The 23,067-nt window shown below is 29.7% G+C and overlaps 2 protein-coding genes across 2 annotated transcripts; both read right to left on the reverse strand.

The window, feature by feature from the left end:
- Positions 1-1,341: 1,341 nt before the first annotated feature.
- Positions 1,342-3,002, reverse strand: LOC108820144 (protein DA1-related 4-like). The gene is made up of 7 exons (XM_018593121.1): positions 2,835-3,002; positions 2,673-2,753; positions 2,474-2,590; positions 2,169-2,381; positions 2,028-2,084; positions 1,780-1,945; positions 1,342-1,682 (listed from the first exon to the last, which is right to left on the reverse strand). The coding sequence occupies exons 1-7, from the start codon at positions 3,000-3,002 to the stop codon at positions 1,342-1,344; spliced, it is 1,143 nt and encodes a 380-aa protein (XP_018448623.1).
- Positions 3,003-17,417: 14,415 nt separating this feature from the next.
- LOC108822999 (bifunctional TH2 protein, mitochondrial) lies at positions 17,418-20,780 on the reverse strand. The gene is made up of 6 exons (XM_018596222.2): positions 20,329-20,780; positions 19,851-19,959; positions 19,048-19,338; positions 18,532-18,931; positions 18,187-18,453; positions 17,418-18,105 (listed from the first exon to the last, which is right to left on the reverse strand). Exons 1-6 carry the CDS (start codon positions 20,658-20,660, stop codon positions 17,702-17,704), a joined length of 1,803 nt encoding a protein of 600 aa, XP_018451724.1. The 5' UTR covers positions 20,661-20,780; the 3' UTR covers positions 17,418-17,701.
- Between the last annotated feature and the right edge of the window lie 2,287 nt (positions 20,781-23,067).

A 23,067-nucleotide genomic window follows, 5' to 3' on the forward strand; every position in this document is an offset into this window, starting at 1 on the left:
TGTAAATATATAGTCCCATTAAAATCATAAATTAATAATCTATCAATATATATCTTTAATATAAATACAAATTAAACATTAGATTGTTGTTTTATATTTACAATGAAAATACATCTATTTTCTTAATATTTTGATAATATTTAGTTAAATTATTTCGAAAATCACATAACAATTCTATAAAATATAAAAATATACACCAAATAAGATAATAAAACAATATGAAAGTCAATTTTCTAAAATTTAAATAATTTATATATGGTAAAATTAAATATTTTCTTATTTTATAAACAAAAATAGAAAAAACTAAAAAAGGAAACTTTTTGTAAATTAATATCTCTTTAAATTAATAATATTTTAAAGTCTCAACATTATTAATTTATAGAAGTTCTACTGTACTTGTATGTCTGTAAAAGGTAATTAATGTAAGAGTATGGCCGTTGTGGAGAAAATGATTCTTCTTTATATCGTTAAGTTACATAACAAAATATTATTTGTAGGTAAAAATTGATTAGCCCGTGTTTCAAAAACAGAATTGTATATCTTTTTTTATTCCTTAACTATTTTTAGATAAAAAAAAATTGTGAGAATTTTGAAAAAAGACTAGTTTTAGATAATTATCATCATCAAATTATTATTATTTATTTTTTAATTATACATAAATAATAAGTATCATAGTCTCGTAGAAATGGTCTAAACTAGTCGTGTGTTGCCACGTGTCGGTCGCAAGTCTAGAGAATATCATCGTCGACTAACTTCATCTATTCGATTTCTATTCGATTTTACTATGAACATGTTTGATACATGACGAAACCCGACCGGACCAGTTTAACTCGGTCTCTAAACCTTTCTTACAGTAAAAAAAAAAGGCATTTGTAAGTATTGAAAAAGCAGTAAGCACCTCGTACTAGTACACGTCCGTCCGCCTCTAGACGTAGTATCAACCTGTTACATGCACCCCCTCGACTCCAAAGTCTATTTTTATCTCTCTAATATAGTTACAAATTTGGAAGAAAAAGAATATGGTATGGGAACAGAAATGTTCGAACACCTGGTTGGGCCAAGAACAGATTTAAAGAAAGAGAAAAAGATTTGTATCAGAAAGTACGCCGGAGAAAAAGGTTAGAACAGGACGAGGATAAAACTACCATTCTGAAAGTTCCCAACTTGACTAGGAAAAAGTGAAGAAGAAAGACGCAGAAACATGTCTTAACATGATTACAAAAAAAAACAGGCAAACACCTAAACATTTCACCCTAGAAAAAGAAGAAGCAACAATTCCAGAAAAGAAGGAAATGCTTAGTGGGCCATGCCATGTATGTTAACATATGTAATAAGGTTGACTCAAAACTTCGAATCTTGTAGAGTCTTGGAAGCAATAGCAATGCTCTTTAGTGTATCCTTAAGGTTGTAGTGATTTGACACCAACATCTCGTAAACTTTCTTGAACCCATCACCGTAGATTGGTGATTCATCTGTTTCTATCTGATGAATGCAAAATTCCACTAGCTTCTTCTCGAAATCAGACTGATCTCCTTTCGTTGATGTGGTATCGGGTGGAGGAGTTCGGGAAGAAGAAGCTGATGATGAAGCATTACTACTGGAAAACCTTTGAGACTCCAACCACATGCGTCCTAGCACTTGGCATATCCCTTCTTCAAGATCAGTCTTAAGATTCCGGTAACCTGTGTGATCAAACCATAACACTTTCATACCTCTCTTAATCATTTATACAAAACAGGGTATTTCATATTTGACCAATCGGTTACATAATATACGTACCTTTGAGTCTAAGATAAGCGTGCATCATCTCATGCGCTAATATATATCCTGTTAGCAACCTAGGAAGTCCATATAGGATCAGAATTGCAGTGACATTGCACTCACGAACGAACCTTTGAGATTCTCTAGCCATGCCTATTAGCTGCTTGTTTGCCCCTCTAGGGATCTTTATAGATATAGATGTGGAACAGAGTAAGAAAGAAACAAAAGTCCAGAGTATAGTTTTAGTATCTTGACTAATGTCTTACCCTTGGGACTATCTTCTCTTCAGACATGCAAAGACCTCTAGTTACCACCCCATACTGCTTATTGTAGAAACAGAGCAATTAGTTCCAACAGCATAGGAGTGAAATAAAGAGTTAACTAAGATTTACTTTATGCAATTAGACACTCACTTTCTCTTCCTCAGCTTTATTCAGCGCTTGTTGATCCACCAAAATAAGAGGAAATACTTTCTCAACTTTCATGTTTAAGCCTTTGAAGAATTCACGGATTTCAATGTGCAAAGATTGGGATTCATCAGTATCCATAACCGCGCTTTCCTTGCACTCTTCGCACAGCCACCGATTGTCAGCAAGCATTTGATACTCTGTTCCACAAGCCTGAAAGGAAACCAATATAAAGAAAAAAGTCAAACTGTTATGGTGCTTAATTATTAAAAATTTCAAATCGTTGTTACACCGATTTAAACTACTTGTAAGCGTTCACAGCTGCAACATTTAGCAGTTTCATCGCCATCATGAGAAGGACAGTATTTCTCCTCCCAATAGGGATGCTTATGATATTTTATTCCTTCCTTGGTTGATGGAATCTGGATATAAAAATTACATTATTGCATTCATAAGCCTCTTATACTTTCATTTCATATATTTCCAGTTGAGAAATCATCTTACTTTCTTTCTGCAGACATAACAGTATGGACGACAATGCTCTTTGTAGCAACGTCTGTGAAACTTTCTCTTTGTTTTTGATGCCTATTAATGAACATAAGAGAATAAATCACCAAGTCAAATAGTAATTAAATTAAACTAATAACCAATCTCAAATTAGTTAACCTCATTCGTAAGAATTGGTTTGTGGCAACGAAGACAAACAAACTCTCTGGTTTGCTCTGCTATCGTCAAGCCATCTTCTTTTGTCCTATCAGTCTCAGTCTCTTCTTCATCTTCGATTCTTTTATGATGAATGATGCGGCCTTCTTCTTCATTTATTGAAATTTCCATATATGGCTGAGAGAAGCGGAAGTGATAACAATGGAAGGGGAGAATGATTCTGTGAATAGCGGTGAAGAACTCCTAGTTATTTTCTTGTTCTTGATCTGGTGCGAAAAGAGGAGAGAATAATAAAGCCTAAAGAAATCTCTTTATCGATAAGACCGACCAGTATTACACAAAACCTAAAACAAGTATCTTAATGCATTATGCATGCACTTCGAGCTCATCGTTAGTGGGAAGAAAAACAATAAAGTTCTTCTCTTTTATTTACTTTGTTTATTTCATTTTTGTTGTAGTATGATATTATTAACCACAACAAAACTTGTTCAAAATGTTAAAACCACATCTCATGAGTATAAAACACAAGACAAAAAGGAGTTTTTCTCCTTTATGAGAAAAAGCAAATATAATGGCAGTACAACTTAAAAACAAGAATGTATAGAAGGACCAATGCTGCATCGATGGGGTCCCTAGTTTTAAAAGGTTGATAGGCAAAGTTGCTGCCATCCCAAGACTCAATTGACATCAAATGACCCTATATATGTTAGTGTTCTACCGCAGGTATTTAGATAGGCCCGGGTGTTTGATACCATTTATATCAATGGGAGGAAAGTGCAAGACGAAGAATATACACACGAATAAGCACAAGACCCTCCTGCTCTTTAATGTGCATTCTTTCATTTAAAAACTTCGCTATCGTTTGCAAGAGAGGTTTTGTATGATGCCTGAGAGCTGTCAAAAATAATTTATTTTGGGTTTTCTTTGTTTACCTTTTCTGTCTCCACCACACCAAATATATAATTTCTCTTCTGTGTATTTTAAAAAGCGTTTTGGTGTCCATAATTTCCAAGAAACTCCTTTCTATTCTTATTATTAGGCAATTGTTTCTATCTTATTAAAAAGAAACTCCTTTTTGTTCTTGTTTCAAGCAAGTGCGTACGTTTTTATCTTCTGATATGATATTGTTATACATTACTGATCCAAAAAGCTAATATATATAATAACAACATAATCCTGATATATATTATTTCTAAAACCGTTACTAGTTATACGATGGTCTCACACAGTGAACGACACTTTTGGTCATGTGTTGTCGGTATTACAAGATTCGATTCGGATAATATACCCTATTAGACTATGACCAATATACCATGTCTCTTTTTTACGCAGGTTTCTTTTCTTGGTTTTTAATTTTTGTTGCATGTTTGATGTCAAATTTAAATGAACATTCATTTATATGCGTATATATAAATATGAAAATGTGGCAGTGATACACAGTGCATGTGGTAAGACAAAGAACAAAAAAAAATTACCAAGGAAAATGAATTCCCAAAAATCGTAAAAAGAACGAGTGCTTGTGGACACGTCATATTCTTTGACTTTTTTTTTTGGTAGGAACGTCATATTCTTTGACTTAATTGAATGCATGATTGCCGCTTTCCTCTTGTCTGATCATGACGCAAACTAGTATCGTAAAGATACATGAAACCAAATAATACCAGATATGCAATACAGTAATTTATTATAAATTAAGGAAATATTACTGAAAGACTGAAACCGAGATATATGGTTGTCTTATAAAATGTCATATATATATCCTAAAATATTATTATGATAAAGATTTGTCATGAAGTTCTTTAAAAAAAAACTAATTTATGATGAAATTTAAGATAAAAATTGACATAATATGTTCCTTGTAAGATATATAATTGCAGATGGTTGATCATTTCATTTTGTATAATTTATATTGTTGCATATTATCAATCAGCATTGATAGATGTCCTTTCAGGATCGGTATTTTCTGTCTTTTGGATTTTCCAGATAAGTTTTACAATTAAAGTTCTGACTTAGAGCTTTTGGTCAAGTGGTAAGGGGAAGGATTTGAGATGTTACCATATTTTAGTTTCAATCCATCTACTATGCGAAACTAAATTACATTTTCTGGACATTTTACATGGATATAGGCCACTATATTTCGACCCATTTGAATATCCGGAAAAAGCTCTATCTATGTGTTGCACTTCTAACCCAGAGTTAGATCTGTGTATTTAATAGATCCAGATTTAACCATTTTTTTTTCAAAAAAAGTTCTAACATCCCCATATTAAAAACTGAATCATTTAAATGAAATTAGTAATATATCTTAAAAAAAAAAACTAATCTTCAAAAAAAAAAATCTAAAAACTGTAATTATACAATTTTTTTGTTTGATATGTAATATCCAAAACTCAAATTAAAAAAAAAAATTCCAATCAACAAACATATATAATACGTAAGTCTTTAAATTCTGAAAGCTAGCAAAATATTTAAAGTCTCGTAACTAATTTTCTTGAACAAAAAATGGTTAATCTATTTGAAAAAGTTATACAGGTAGAAATCCCTGAATTTAAAATAGGGGATGCTTTTGATCATGAGATTCTTTCTTTTTTTTTGGGCACTATCATGAGATTCTTAGAAGAACAACTGGATCACGTCCACAAATCAATAGATATATCTAATCCAGTCGAGATCAAAAGAATCAAACTGTTCAAGATTAATCATAGAACTAAAAATATTTATCTCGTTGAAACCTTTTAAGTGAAGAAACTAAATAAACTCTGCATGAAAATTAGTTTACAATGATATACCTCTACGAATATTGGACTATCAAAGGTGCAACACTCATCCTTTAATAGTTTAGACTTTAATCCGCTCGGACATGTATTTTTCGAAATATATTGTTATTTGTTTTTATGTCACTGTTATATATCATATATACGTCATCGTATAATTAATTGTATTTTATACGTTTCATCATATAAGTATCATATAATTATTAGTATTTTATATGTACCACATATAAATAATCTCTTATATTATATTTTTAAAACTTAATATGAAATATCAAAACTATAATTTAAGTTGGTGTTGAAATTGGTCTTTGTATTGGTGTTTTCTTATTCATATAGAAAATATTTGTATAATGGTTATTGAAAAATATTTTAGTAAAAATTAATTTTTGAATATATGTATATTTTTAAATCAATTTTTCATATAAACTAATTTTAAATTATTATTTTGATTTGAAATATCTATATAAAGTTTAAATTTTATTTTTATGATTATTTTAGACAAAAGGTGTTTTGTCTAAAATAATCAGTAAACTCTTTGGATGAACACAGCAGGGAATTTACTAGGTGATGGCATTACCCCGGACTGGGACAAATCGATTGCAGCATTGCTGCAGCCTACGCATAATAGGATGGATAATATTCTCAGAAAAGTTAGTTTCCAAACTGTTTTATACTCAGTCTGGAAGGAGAGGAACACAAGACGTCATGGAGGAGGATGGTCATCGACAGAAGCTATCACTCCAAGCATTGACAATTTGATGCGTAATAGAAAATCTTGGCTTCATTAACCAGTAAGACACCCATTGGAATGACTACTCAGGAGATGGTTTAAGCTCAGCTCATTTAATTTAAGAGGCCACTCATTCTTTTATTTTTTATGGTAGTATAGCCACATAACTTCATCTGTAAATGTCTTCCCTCTGATCAATAAATTTAATATTCAATTAAAAACCAATATAGTATTTTTAAATACATATTTAAATTATTTATTTATCACTAAATATAAATGATGAAGGTATAGTTTATTAACCAAAAAAGGAAATGTTGAATATATATATAAATATAAATATATATATATATATATATATATATATATATATATATATGCATATTAATTTTCTGCAAGATCAAACTTTACATCAAAATATAACCTGATATATCAATAATCTGGCATAAATTAATGTTATTAAAATACAAAAAGTAAAACTTGACGTTTCATTTATATTTTTTTTTTACAAATTGACAATTAGTTTTATTTTGTTCTTCAAAAAGACAATTAGTTTTATTTTTGCTCGTTCGTACATGTGACCTGACCTCAGATGGTTAGATGCATCTTCGGTTTTGATGAAATAGCTAGTGATCCACTATTTTTTTCGGTGTACTTACTAATAATTATTTAATTGACTAAATACACAAAAGAAAATTTAAAATAGAATAGAAATTTTATTATTTAGATTATTTTTGCGTTTCCATATTTTATATCGAAGAAGAAATTGTTTTTCTATACAAATAGATATCTCATGGAGAATTATTACATAAAATATTGTTTTGGGAAATTTCTAGATCATTAAAAATAAGTTGTTTTCTACAATTCATTGTGTTTCTATAGAATTTCATTGGTACCAAATCCAGTTGACAAATATTGCAAGAATACAAAAATACCCTTCAAATAAGAATTATGAATACATATGACAGAAACTAATCAGAAGATTATAGAACTTCAATTGTGGAAAAGAGTATCCTCAAAGCATCTCAAAGTAATTTTTTGACTAAGGATGACGAATGTCAAAGACACGACAAGATAGCTGCCGAGATGATAGTTAGAGTAAAGGATACAATGAATGTGGTTCTTTGGTTTGAAGACATCGCCGGCTGATATTGCGATGACAGTAACTAGCGCGGTGAACATCGTTCATTGCTTTTTGAGCTTCTTCCTGCTGAGCTAAGCGTGCCATGATGGTATCCATGATATTGATCATGGTCGGCGCTGCTGCAGCCAGAGTAGTATTGATCTGGAGGTCGAATCGTCGAGATTCATGCTGATCTTGTTAACACTACTTCGCAATGCCCTACAGTGCGCGCCAACTGTTGAATCTGAGTTTGACCTGAGTTTGATTATTTTGGTGGTGATATTTTGAAAGTTTTTTATTGATCAGAGAATGGTAATGGTTTAAAAAGTGTGAAAACATGAGAAAAATAGTCGGTGCTCATCTGGGCTAGTCAGGAAAATATAGGTCTGCAAGAAAAATAAAAGAGTAAAACCTTAATTCTAGCCACAAAGTTTCTATGTTTGTTCAAGCCTTGATCCCCTTATTCGTCATCGTTGTCCTCTTTTTATAGATAAACCTCCTCTTTTTCGCCTTAGGTGGGTTCGACGTAATGAACCAAGGTATGCTTTACAAGCTGAGCAACTGGACCGAGCGTTCAGGCTCTTAAGCCGAGCTCGTGGCGCCGAGTAAAATCGAGCTTCTGAGCCGAGTGTGAGTGTTGAGCTGATTGGTGTTGAGTAACGCTTAGCCGAGCCAACTAAGTGGGCTGAATACTTTTTATTTGATGGGCCTTGTGGAGGGATGTAATCCATCTCCCTACCTTCAGTGAGACAATCCAAAAGTTTTAAAAAGAAATGAGAAAAAGATCGAGCTTATGTGTTACACAAGGCTTTATATGGGTTACACCAAGCCCCTTGTGTATGGAATATACTCGATCATGTTCTAAAGGAGATGAGTTTTAGTAAGTGCACGAAGGAGCCATCAGTGTACCGTAAGAAAGAAAGAGACTTCTTACTAGTGGCCATATACATTGATGACCTATTTGTAACATGAACTTCTATTAAGGTGATTTAGCAATTCAAAGAAGAGATGTCAAGGAAGTTTGAGATGTCAGATCTAGGCAAGTTGATGTATTACTTTGGCATACAAGTGATTCAAGGAGTAGAAAAATCAGGATAAAACAAGAAAGATGTGCTCAAAGAATCCTATGTGACACAAATATGGAAACATGTAACGTGACTCAAGTACCAATCGAGTCAATATGTCAAAAGATAAAGACAAATTAGAGATAGATACAACAACATACAGAAAAATCATAGGATGTCTAAGGTACTTAATTCATACAAGACCAGACTTTATCTTACACAGTTGATGTTTTAAGTAGATATATGCAAAGTCCGAGAGACTCTCATGGACAAGTTATCAAGCATATACTAAGGTATGTAAGAGGAACTACAAATTATGGTATGTTCTTCAAGAAGGGTGGAACAAGAAGAGCTGTTGGATATAGTGAGTAGTCCCAATATCCATGTAGACGATGGACGAATCCCATCAGGACATGCATTATGTTTTGGCAAGTCATTGATCACTTGAGCATCGCAGAAACAGCCTACTGTTATATTGATTTCATGTGAAGCCGAGTTCATGCCAGCAACAGAAGCAGAGAAGCAAGCTATATAGCTGTATGGATCAAGGAATTGTTGTATGAGATACTAAGTGAAGAAGGTGAGAAGGTCATACTTAGAATCGACAAGAAATCAGCTATTACTCTAACCAAGAATATCACTTTCCATGAAAGAAATAAGCATGTACTTTCAAAGTATCACTTCATTTGTGATTGTGTGGAGAACGAGCCGATCGAAATGGAGTATGTAGCGGATGTTGAGAAGAAGGCATATATCTATACCAAGCCATTAGCAAGGAATAAATTCAAACAAATGACGAGCTTAATTGGAGTTTAAATAATAAATCTTACTAATTAAAATCAGAATTAGGGGAGTGAATATTGGATAATTCCAAGACTTGTAAAACAAGTTAACTTATTAATAAGTGTTTAATAAGTTAAATACACAAAAATCTAAAATAAAATAGGAAATTTACTATTTAAATTAGATTTGTGTTTTCATATTACACATAGAAAAGCGAATTGTCTTTCTATATAAATAGATGTTTCATGGAGAATTGTTCTATAAAATACAAAAGAGAAATATTGAAAGCTTAAGTTTTGAAATTTTTTTAAACCAATAAAAATATTTTTTTTTATAGTTCTTTACAGAAACGCATGAGAAGGAAAAAATGCCTATTCAACCTGAATTTTATTCGTCGCGTCTATTCCTTCCCGATCACTCTAACAGTGCGTATTTCATACTGAATTACATAAAATCTCAAAATACTACATGAACTTGTGCATTTTCCTTTCCGAACTTTACAGTAGTGCATATTTCATACTGAACTAAATATAAATTCAAAAGTACTATATCAAATCTCAAAATTGTGCATATATATATATATATATATATATATATATATATATATATATATATTGACGTTGTTTTTAATAAATTCTATAAAATTAAAATTAAAAAATAACAAATTGTGTTTATTTTTTATTTTTACAGAATTTATCCAAAATGATGTATTTTGATATATTAACGGATTATTAATATATTTGATGGTCAGTATATATAAACACGATCTTTAAAATTTACTTAGTATTTTTAATTTTAAATTTTACAGAATTTATCTAAAACAAGGTCGATTGCCTCTTATTTTATATATATCGACCTAGGCAAACGACGTTGTATTGATAAATACTGTAAATTTTAAAATTTGAAAATATTATATAAACTCTCAAAATCGTGTTATAATATTGATCGTCAAATATTTTAGTCATCCGTTTATTTATCAAACTAATGTTATTTTAGATAAATTCTATTAAATTTAAAATTAATATAGAAACACGATTTTAAGAATTTATGTAGTATTTTTACATTTTAAATTTTTATAGAATTTATCAAAACAATATTGTTTGATAAATTAGTGGTTGAATAACACATTTGACGGTCAATGTATATAAACATGATTTTGAGAATTTATATTGTATTTTTTTAGTTCATTATGAAATATATAATACTATAATTTTGAAGAAGAAAAGCAAGTATTTTTGAATTTTTATGTAGTTCAGTTTGAAATATACATTATTACAAATTTTGAAAAAGACTAAATACGACGGATAAAGTTCAAATTAAAATAGATATTTTTCCCGATGCGAGAATGCAAAGTAGCGTGGTTTTAGAAGATCATCTTTAGTAAGAAAACAACTTATCTTAAAGCAAAAGAAGAAAAAGGAAAGAATACAACTTATTTTATTATTTTGCAAAGACTCTTCGAATGCACAGTCAGATGACATGACATTTGATTGTCAAGAAGTGTGGTGGACCGCAGTGGCGGACCTACTTGGCCCGGGAAGGTGACACTTGCCCCTGTAAAATTATCAAATTCTTTGTAACTTCCTCAAAATTTTGTTATCTGCCTCTACTAAAAGTCGTGCTTAAGCTAATTAGCTTTATGTGTATATTTACATATGATTTGCCTACAATAAAATTTTGTTCTACATCAGCCCCTGGTGGACCGGTCGAATGGTAACCTAACATAGAGATAAAGTTTCTTTCTATTAGTATATGTATTGTTTTTTTTTCTGGTCTAACTATTATTATATGTTATTAGTGTTTTTTTTGTTTTTTTGAAATTTATGTTATTAGTGTGTTTGCATAAAGTTCACCTTCTTAAATCTTTATTTATATATATATATTTTCCTTGTAAACTAATACGTTTATTTATATGCAAGACGGTTTCGCAGCAAACAGATTTTTGACATGTTAGTTCTCATATTTATTTATTTATTTTATTTTTTTGAACATTAGTTCTCATATTTATTTGTCGATTTACAAGCTATTGGATCTTAGATAATGCAACATCTTCTTATTGGGAGATACGAGCGATATACAAAAACAGGGAAAAGAAAATAGGAACCTAGATAGGAACATGCCGCATGAAGTGATTCGAATCGGAACATGGAACAATGGATTTTAGGAGGACCATTTGACCCATGATCAACATGTAATTAACATTGTTTTTTTTTTCATGTAACATCGTTTCGTTGTAGAGATGTAAATGGAATATAATATTTTGACTATGAATATATTTTGATCAAAAGGAATTTAATTTCCTTAAACAACATAAACCAATCGTCTAATATTATATTTTCAAAAGTAATGTTTATATCTTATAATTGTTTTAAACCAAATAAATAATTTACAGACATGAGTTGAAAAAAAACCATAAAAAATCACAGTGAATATATTTTTGACTAAATCATAGAAATTTAAATAAAAACTATCATACAATATTAATGATAAACTTACAGTTAAAATAAAAAGTTCAAAAATGTGAGTTTTAAAATTAAATTTATTATTATTGCTTGATCTGAATTGAATATAAAAATTGTTGGAGACAAATTTTGAACTTTTGGTGTATTAAGTTCTGAAAATGAAATTTCAAAATATTCCGTGTACTTTTCACATATATAAATTAAAATAATTTTTTAAACAATTATCATAATTTAATTATTTTAAAATATTTATTCATGCGTATAAGTTTTTAAACGATTAACAGCCATATTTTCTTTTGGAATCATGTACTGACCATCAATTTAACTCTTTCCATTGTTTCTATATATATATATTGAAATCATTGTTCAAAGGATTTAAATTTTTATTTGCTTATTTAACATAAGACCGATAAACTACTTCAGTTTTTAATCAAATCTAAAATTTAAATAAGCTTACAAATATAAGTGAAAAATTTAACTAAGTGAAACTAACAAAACTAATCAGATTTTAACCTAACCGTAACCCAAAAATTTATAGATCAATATCATAATTGTTTTTGCAAACCAACTACTTCAAAATAAATGATTGAACGAATCAAAATTTCTATATCTGAAATCATATATATAATAAAAATAAAACATAAAATTATTATATAATATGCTATTTTATTTTCATGCTTATAATTCATAAAATGGTTTTTATTTTAATTATCAAAAAATGATTATGATTTAGTTACTTTGTAAATATTCATATTTTTGCGCATGAACTTTTTCCATTTTATTTTTTATTATCAAAGCTTGGAAAAATGTCTTCTCTTTAAGTTTCATAGCCACAAAAGAAGCTTTATATTCCTCTCCTTTTCTATATGCTTCTCTTTTTTTTTTGATAAGAGCTTTTTTCTTCTTTTTTTTGTACCTTAATAGTTTCTTTTTCCTTCCTTTATTGACTTCTCTTTGATTTCAACAAGCTATGGATGAGACTTTGTTATTGGTTTCTGTATTGTTGATGATGATTAGTTTTCTGGTTTTTCTCATATTAGTCATATTTTTGTTGTTGGTTGTAAAGTTAGCTCATGTTCAAATGACTTGCTGAACTGTATAAGAAAATGATATGTTACATATTTTGGTCAAGTGAACATGCATTTTTTCACCTGCATTTCGTCCATGTGTTTCTCAAAAATAGTTATACAGTGTTATAGTTAATGCTACCAAATAATTTTTTTACTAAGTTAACCATATTATGCTTAGTTACACATTATTGAATCTCATCAGTTCGAAGATCGATGCGATAAACCAATGTAAACTCCAACGCTATATTGGGTATAAAACGTATTGGGTCAACCGATCAATCATTTATTCTGGATTTCGAGACCCAATTGGTAAAAGGCAGAAATTGATTTGGGAAATTTGGAAGAAAAAAGACAAAAAAAAAAAGATCTTATGTAATGGAAAAATGCTGAAATTGATTTGGAAGATTGGGGAAGAACAAAAATCCTATTGATCGTACGTACTGAATTTTTTGATTTCGATTGATTTGTGAAAATGCATAATTTTTATTTGAGGAAGAAGATGATGGGGATGGAATCGATCGTCCATTCCGATTTGGAGGGTTATGGAACCCATTTTTATCAAGCCAAAGTTTCTAATTAAGTTTGTTCAGTTTCCACTAGCTGTGCAAAAGAAAAGAAAAAAGCCAGAGCCAAAAACCAAAATACCTGAAATTGGAACCTAACCGAAATCTTTAAATATCCAAATGATTTTTATATTTATATATCCATAATAACTGAACCAAATAGGAGCTAAACCGAGATCCGAGCGGATACCTGAATCTATAAAAATATTAATTATATATACATATAACATAACAAAATATATATTTATATTAAAAGTATTTAAAAATATTTGAAGATAACTAAATTATTATAAAATATCTGAACTACCTAAAAGCATCGAAACATATCAGAGAGTTTTATACGAAATATCCAAAAGCAATTCGAGATATCCAAATCTTTTTTATCTAACCATCATTATTATTTGATATTTTATCCTAAATAATTAATATTTTATTTGAACTATCTGAACTATTCAGACCGAAACCAAATGAGAACCAATTTTTGGGTATTTTCCGATTCCTAATTTTAATATCTAAATCCATCAGAACCCGAAATTATTCGAAACAAACAAAAATTAGGTAAAGTAGTAAATAGATCCTCTAGCTTCGTATCCAAACTACCCAAAACCCAAAATGCCGAACCAAACCAATAGGTCCAATACTCGAAATACCAGTAGTTTCCAAAATTAGTTTAGGTTTTTTTTCGTTGAATCCTAGTTGACATGTGTCATCATCTTATTGATTGAAAAAATTAAGATGACACGGCATACTAATAATGATGCATGTCTTGAAATTAATTGTGATATGAATATTTACATTTAATGTTAATTTATACTTTTGATAAGTTTTTAGAATATAGTAATAACTCATAGATCATTATTAATATAAAAATAAATAATAGTAGAATAAAATATATAAATAATTTATAATTTTTGAAATATTATTTAATTCTATTTTTATAAAATCCAGATTTTATTACGAAAAACAATTCTTCAAAATTTCATGCATTTTTAAAAATTGCAATTTTCTAATTCAAATATATTCTTTTTCTTTAATATCTACATATATTTAACCACTAGATGATAATCTGCGCGTAAGTGCAAAGTGAGTTTTTATACTAATGTTTGTTCATTAAATAGTTTAAACATTTTCTAATACTACAATTTTTATCGATTGTAAATAACGAATACAAATGTTGATCTCTTAATTGTATCATTATTATTGAAGAGTTAACATATTATAGTTCATTTAGTTATTTTAAAGACTTCATATGCATAAAAGAAATTAAGTTTTGCGGTTGACACAAATCACTAAAACTATATAGGTAACATTAATTTTAAGATGGCGAAAATGGATTAGGTTTTCTACTTTCGATTTGCTTACTATTGACTCTCCATAAGTGATTTTATTTTATACCTCTATAAAGTTGTGCTTTCGTTCTCGTTTCTGTTTCACTGATATAAGTTTTGTTTCTTTTCAACTTATTATTTGAATTACATAAGTGTCAATTGTGACAATTATTTCCACTCCAAATACATATCTAAGAATCAAATTTTTGAAAAAAAAATATTTGTAAACTGTATTCATATGTTAGAGCATCTCCAATGTACACCTCTATATTTTCCTCTAAAATAGAGATCTCTGTTATAGAGGTGCATTTGCTCTAATGTATGCTTCTATAATAGAGTTCCTCTATTTTAGAAGAAAATATAGAGAAATCCTACTTTTCACCTCTATATTTAGAGATGAAAATAGCAATTCTTTATCTTTTCCCCTATAAATAGAGGAACTCTATTATAGATGCATACATTGGAGTAAATTCACTTCTATAATAGACTTTCTCTATTTTAAGGTAAAATATAGACATGAGAAAATTCATTTCTATAATAGAGTTTCTCTATTCTAGGGTAAATTTTTTTTTTTTTTTGTCATCATTCTAGGGTAAAATATACAGATAAAAATAGAGGTGAGTTGAAGATGGTCTTAGTGTTCAAATCTAATATATAAAGCTGTTATAGAATATAAATGCAGATCCGAAATATAAATGTCTGTCTAGTATATATTCACAAGTTTAGTCTAAAAATCATTAAATTCTAGAACAATAAAAAATTACTTATTTTATAACCTGCATTTTTGAGGTTGAGTTATTTAAGAGTATGCCGCTAAATATATATATATAATACTTTAACATTCTAGTATATGTAAACTATTGTATAAACTACGAAATGTTTGATTAATTAAATGATAAACCAGAAAACTGATAATAAACAGTTCTAATCTCTCATTCTTACAACTATAATAGCTAGAGACTGTAATTATAAGAAACAAATATTAGACGAATGATCAAATCTCTTATTCTCTTTGAACAAACTAAAAATTGGTAATTGGAATATTGATAAGATATTTTATTAAATATTTTTAGGAATAAAATTCAAGACTAAATTATCTAATCGGAATGAAGTAATTTGAATATTGATAAGATATTTTATTAAAATATTTTTAGGAATAAAATTCAAGACTAAATTATCTAATCGGAATGAAATAATATATATATATATATAGTGCTTCGAATATTAAAAATTACTTCGATTTGAATCAGTGTATATTGGGATAGTCATGATCAAATAACATATTAGAAACCACCTATCTAAAAGATAATTTGTAAACATAAAAATATATACATTAGAGTAAGCACATAAATCAAAATCAATACATTTTATTTATTTGCAATCATGTTTTTGAAAATAAATCAAAATAATTATTTTGTTTATTTTATATGGTATATAATTAAACTTTAATGATATATATATATATATATATATATATATATTATTTAGTATAGATATCAACTATTGACACTTCCTACTCATATGTTTTTTTTAACATTTGTATATTTTCCGTAACAAAATTTTAAACTGTTAATCACCAAAATTTTAATGTGAGATTTCTCAAATGAAATTTCAAAATTAAAGTATTAAGATTTCAATAATTTTTCAATGGAAATTTTGAAATTAACATATTGTATATAGTAGATAATTTAATTTAAATGATATATATATATATATACGGATATCTATTAGTGAGATTTCATATTCATATAATTTATGATCAATTGTATCTTGCTTGAACAAAAAAAACATTAATCACAAAATTTTCAATGTGGGACTTTTACCATTTTTAGTAATTTATAGTCGTTTTGAAAATTCAAATATAAAAATATAAGAAAAATCTATTTTTATATTATATGTTTAATGTGATTGTTTAATTTCTTTTAAAAATATAAAACTAAACAAAAAGAGAAAAGATAAATAGTTGTTATCAAATGTGTATGATTTATATTTCGTAATCATTAATTGTCATATATATATATCAATTATATTATGTAAACAACTAAAAATATTCTTTAGTACAATACTAAATAATTTGATAGTTAATTTAGTAAAAAAATATAATATATATTTATACAGACCAATTTATTTTTTTAAGGATTTTAAGTATCATCTCAGTGATGACATGTGGGGATGAAAACATATTGTAATGTTCCATGACTAATATATAGGGATATATCTTTTTTTGTCATTAGGGATATTATCTTTACTTTATAATAATTATATACTTAACAATATTTTCTCTTAACTTTATAGAATTTAATTTGATATATTATAATCAAAAGAAATAGATAAAAAAAAATTCTACGATTATAATTTTAACTATATACATATACATTATTAAATATATATTTTAAATTTCTAGTTTATCTTAGTTTTTACATATAACTAAATCGAAATTAAATTAAATTTTAAGCAAATAATAAAATCTAAAAGTTAACAAATTTATTTCAAAACATAGGGAAACACCTAGTTCATTACAAGTAAAATGTAATTCGACACACTTCATTTAATCAAAAGAGTTAAACAGATTATGTGTGAACAAGGCACAGCTTTTTACTTTTTTTTTAATTTTAGGGGCATCCCAACCAGTATAGCTCACACATACAACCTCTCTAATTTATAAAGTATCTTTTTAATATAAAAATTAAAAGACTGTTTAAATGAAATAGCATTGCCCTTCAAGAATTATGTATAAATGTTTTATTGTATATGCATATCATCAAATGACATCTCTGCATCACATCTTTTCTGTCAAAAGCCAAGAGATCATTGCAACAAAGCAACAGAAGCTCATAGATTCTAAGACGAGACTTACCAAAGTTCATCATGTCACAACTTTCAAAGGGAAAGACTGAAACTTATACGTGGCCCTTGATAAAAACTAGCCACCCCCGGCAGTATATACAAACTTCAATCATATATTTCTTCTGCCGTTTACTCCCATCCAAGAGCGAAGGAATGTATTTCAGCCCAGCTTGATACCGTGTAAAGTGTGCCAGAGAGTCCCTTCCAGGTTTCTTCTTGTTTCTGTTTTTGCACAATTCCAGAGAACAAAGGCACAAATGAGACCCCGAAATGGCTTCCCACTCTCCTGAGGCTCGAGCTAGAGGCAACCACTATTCCTATGTCTGCTTCCAGGAGACAGAGCAAGTCACCTACTGAATCTCCAATGTAAACAGTAAGGATGCCTTTATCCTCCTTCTTTCTGTTTTCTAGAATGCTCTTAAACTGCTGAGCCTTGTCGATTGGGGATTCCACTTTTCGTTCAATTTCTCCAGTAGAGATAGATTCCTCGAACGTGAATTCATTTGCATGTACTTCCACTGCATCTACTCCCCCTGTAAAAAAAGAGTAGATATTTTTTAGCATAATTAACTGTCTGCCAAAAAATTATGAAATAAAGGGATTTAGGCACATACGTGCAGAAAAGGCTGCTCTGATGAGGTCACCACACCAACAATACGAAAGCACGTGGAGTTTTGCATTCGCATCCTGAGTCTTCAAAATTTTCTGGAAGACACTGATGCAGCCATCTTGAAGAATTAACCTTTCCCCAGCTCGCTTGATGTCATCGAGATTCAGGCCCTTGAGTACACCAGACTCGATCACTCGATCGTTTGCCTTCTTCTCAAACTCTGACAGCTGTTCTAGTGCTTCACATAAACCCTCGTAGTCAAACTTGTCCGCTGCAAATTCAAACACAAAGGCTCAAGCACTTTCTAAACTGCATACAGGATGATCAAGTAAAAGTAAGCGAGCCTGACCTTTTTCCTTATTCAGAATACTCTCTATGCACTCTTCATAATGCTCTGTATACTGTTTAGAAAGTAGACTCCAGGTGTTCTTCAGGTCAGCCGAGAGCATCCGATTCATTTGTTGACCCTGGTCATCTTTCGGGGCAGTTACGATTGCAATTTCGGCTAAAATAGCAGAAGAATCAACAACGGTGCAAGTCAGATCAAAATCAGAAAATATCATGAGCTCATCTTTTGAATGGTTCTTCAGCAGCGGAACTATGGTAGGCTGAGCTAACGGTTGGGCATGGAAGAACTCTACTTCAAGCTTCATTGCCTGTTGATACAAGTTTTCAATGATGTCCAGCTCTTCCCCAGTCATACAGACACTAAGCTTCTCGAGCAAGTCTTCAGTTTGCTTAGCTGATGCCTGGGAGAAAAAGGAAAGCAGACAACAATTCATATACAAGATGCATCATCTCAGACAGTGTATTATAAAACATTGACAATTCACAAAACACGTAGAGACATGAAACTATTACATACCTGGAAAGCTTCACTAGAATAATTTTCGATCCATTTCTTGTAGGGATGGTTCATTTCACTCGAATCTAGAAGCGCTCCAAACTCCTTACCAAGAAAGGCATACAACTTCATGCAAGGTGTCACAGCACCAAGCGTGTAGGCGGCCACTTTCGTTTTCTCAAATGGAGTATCAAGCATGCCGGGAGCTTTGAGTCCTTCTACTTTTCCGGATGCTGTAGCTAATAAGAACTCGGTGTATCTCAAAGTTGCTGAGTTAACACTTACTTCTTTGTTAATGTCTAAATCCCAATCCTGCAAGGATCAGACGAGCATTCTACTGAGTCTATCACTTGATCAAAAAAATCTAATAATTATGTTCGCCAGAACACTTCATGTCAAGAATACCAATACAACAACCCTGAGATATATAACTTAACAGTAATATTTTTCATAGTTTAGAAGCTAAGTGGCACCAACTTACATGGTATATTCATTATATATCCACGCATCAAGACACTCCCCCAAATTTTGAAGTAAAAAAAAAGTGATTCTTGCACTAATAGTGCTTGGAATTCAACACCAGAAGGCTTATAATAACTAATTCACTCATTGGAACATTTAAACTCTATCTCAAAGACATTGATCCATTTCAAGAATTCGGCTGCAACAAGTCAATCATGGTAAAAGAATATGAAAGATCAAACAAAAGTTATTTCATTGCAATATATATTTTTTAAAATCCCATGATATGAATTTCTGGTTTCCAATCTAAGCAGCAAACAGGATGATGTTGTAAGATACATGAATGTTTTTATGCTCTGTACCTGAACAAAGGAGTCGTGCATTTTCAACTCATCCATGACGCTTTTCCTCAAGTTAGAAATCGCCAACTTATCATCATCATCATCAGCACACTCTCCGGCCAACTCATACCTAAAATGCAAACCGTTTTTACAAGAGTCAAAACCAAACGATCAACTGCTACTAACCAAATCATAACAGGCACTGATGAATAAGAATTATATCCCACAAAAAAAAAACCTTAAGTGATCTTAAAAAGAAAAAAAAAACAAGTCTTGATGTATTTTCGTCTATAGAGTTTGTGATACATTCCTAATCCTAGAAACCTTATCTTTTTAGCACAATCATTGTTACAAACCTTAAAAAGTAATAGGTCCATCATATGATTCAAGAAACTCTGATATTATCCACTGAATCTTATTCTTAACAAAAGAAAAAAAAAGAATATTCTCTATCTGATTCCAAAACCCTACAACTGATAAAAAGATCCAAATCACTCACGCGTGAGCAAAGGCCTTAAGGAAATGAACATCCTGAGCAATATACTGACGGAACGTCTCGATCTTGAGGTTGCCGGCGGCCAAAGAGACGGCGAAGGGGCTGTACATCGAGAAGAGGCACTCTCTGTTGAACTTGATCCACAGCCTCCCCGCCAGAGCTTCTTCGCAGAGGCTAACGGCGGAGATGCTAGGAGGAATCGACATCATCGTCGCCGATCGGGAGACGGAAGAAGAAGACTTGTTGCTGCCGAACAGGAGAGAACGGATCGGGGCGGGGGCGCGTGGGGATCGGAGAAGGGCGAGCGAGGTGTTGATGGAGAAGAGGATGCGCATAAAGTAAAAGATTCTCTTTTCTCTTTAATACGATGAGGAGGGGAGAGGAGGGGAGGGGAGATGGAAACTAGTTGTAGTAGTAGGAAGACTAGTAGATGGTTAGATGTAGAGAAGAGACAACTCTGCCTTCCCTTCCTTCATTTTTACTGTATTTATTTATTTTATTTATTATGTGAATTCGACATTTTTGTGTGTTTGTCACCAAATTATATTTCTGCAAAGATTGTTTTTAAGAAAAAATATGGGTGAGTTACATAAATCAGGACTTTTTAGATTGAAGATTGAATTAATCGACTAACCGGAACGATAATCATTTTTACTCTACTAAAATGAAGCGACTTAAGAAAAAAAACCAAACTTATCATCATCCAATTTGAACCAAAACCAAAATTTTGGATTATCGTTCAAAAGTTTCTAATGAAACTGTGTTTTAATTGGATATTAGATCCTGGTCATCCCTTTTTATCGATAAATATATGGAAGAATAAATTCATAATTCAATTATTTTTTTCGTAAATTTTTATTGGTTTGTTAATTTCTGAATTTATATATATATATATATGTAAATATTCACATATTTTAAATTTTGTTATTGGATTGTTATATTTTGGATTTTATTTTGAAATTCCATATTTTAAATATATATAATTCAACATATTTTTATAATTTTGTTACTGATTTTAATAGAAATTGATATCTGAAATTTCTGTGAAACTAAAATCTTAATATATGAGAGATATTTTCAATATCAAAATCTACAAAGTATTATGTGTGTATTTATGCAAACCTATGGAATAATATTTTAGAACTTATTATTTGTGGAGTATTCTATAAATGTGTACATATTTGGGTTTTAATATAATATATCTAATTAAATTTAGTATTAATATTTGATCAAAAATTAAGTATTATACATTTTAATACTGTACATTATAATATAAACTTAATCTACTATTTTCCAACTGATTTGGTATGAAACATTTTTCATGGTAAGCAGTTGTGCAAAGATTTAATTTTTTACTTCATAAAAATTTAGAGAAAAAATATGAAGCTGTTAGATGAATTCGACTAATTCTATAAAATGTTTACATATTGAGTTTTTAGTACCAACGAACCAATACTACTTATATATACATATAATTTCATTAGAGTTGAACTTCAAATTCATGATCTCACCATTTAACATAATAGATTTTAGTAACGTTAAAAAAATTACTAGGCGGTAACTAGGCATTTTGTAAGAAACTACTAGGCGGATTATTGTGTCTAGACGAGGTTTATGCGTTAATGAATTATTGATATATATATATATATATATATATATATAAGATGTCTTAGTTTTTGAGTGTAACTATAGTATTATTTTGATGAATTATATAAATTACATATATGGTGTTTAAAAAAGGTGTTTCAGAAAAAAATATAAATTAGATATACAAAAACAAAAGAAATTAGAAATTTAGTGAATTTTTACAAACCTTATTGATTAATTTAATAGATTTAGACTAATTTATTTGAATTTAAACAATTTATTACTATTTGAACCGTACAAATCAGATTTTAAAAATCTTTGCGGTTAGAACCAAGTTACCGTCTGGACAGACGCTTAAGTCAAACCTAGACCGATTTTAAAAACCATGTCGTTTTAGTGTTTGTCTCTTGTCAGAAAAAGTGTTTGTCAACAAAATATACTATTGAAAAATATTTTAAATAAGGAGAAATTATAAAAAAATATATCTAAATTTGACTATATATTGCTAATGTATACAGAAAATTGTCAAACTAAAATTTATATGAATATATTAAAACTTAAAACTATATAAATTATCTACAAAAGTTAATCTCTCGCTTATAAAGCGCAGCATAAAATTAATATATTGTTATATAAGATAACATAAATTAGACAAAATATTAATTTCGTATCACTTCGAAATGTAATTTTCTTCTAGTGAAAAAATGAGTACAACTGTTGATGTAAGCAAATGAACTCCCACGAGTGGTTATGTTTATATATCATATAGTTTAATATTTAACTAATATGAGCATCAGATTCAGAGTAGGCGTAAAATTTTCATCTTATTATTAAAGAGAGAATACATACTCAAAACAAGAAATCTGGAATAAGTCTATCAATACATTTATCATATTTTTTATAGATTAGTTAATCAAGCCAACTTGTTTGTTGTTGTTTTGGTTCTTTAGAATCTTTGTCATTAGAGATAGTGGAGATATATTACACATTCTATGACATTCGGAACACTCTCCTGCTGATGCAAAAGCTTTGCAATGAGGACGGCAAATCGCATTGCATTTCACCTCCGATTTTGCGTCACCTTCGATAACAATCAATGTTAGTATCATCATCATTATCCATACTGTGCTCAAATATTTACCCATTTTTCTTATA

This window comes from Raphanus sativus, chromosome 8 (assembly GCF_000801105.2).
Source record: "Raphanus sativus cultivar WK10039 chromosome 8, ASM80110v3, whole genome shotgun sequence".
NCBI lineage: Eukaryota > Viridiplantae > Streptophyta > Magnoliopsida > Brassicales > Brassicaceae > Raphanus > Raphanus sativus.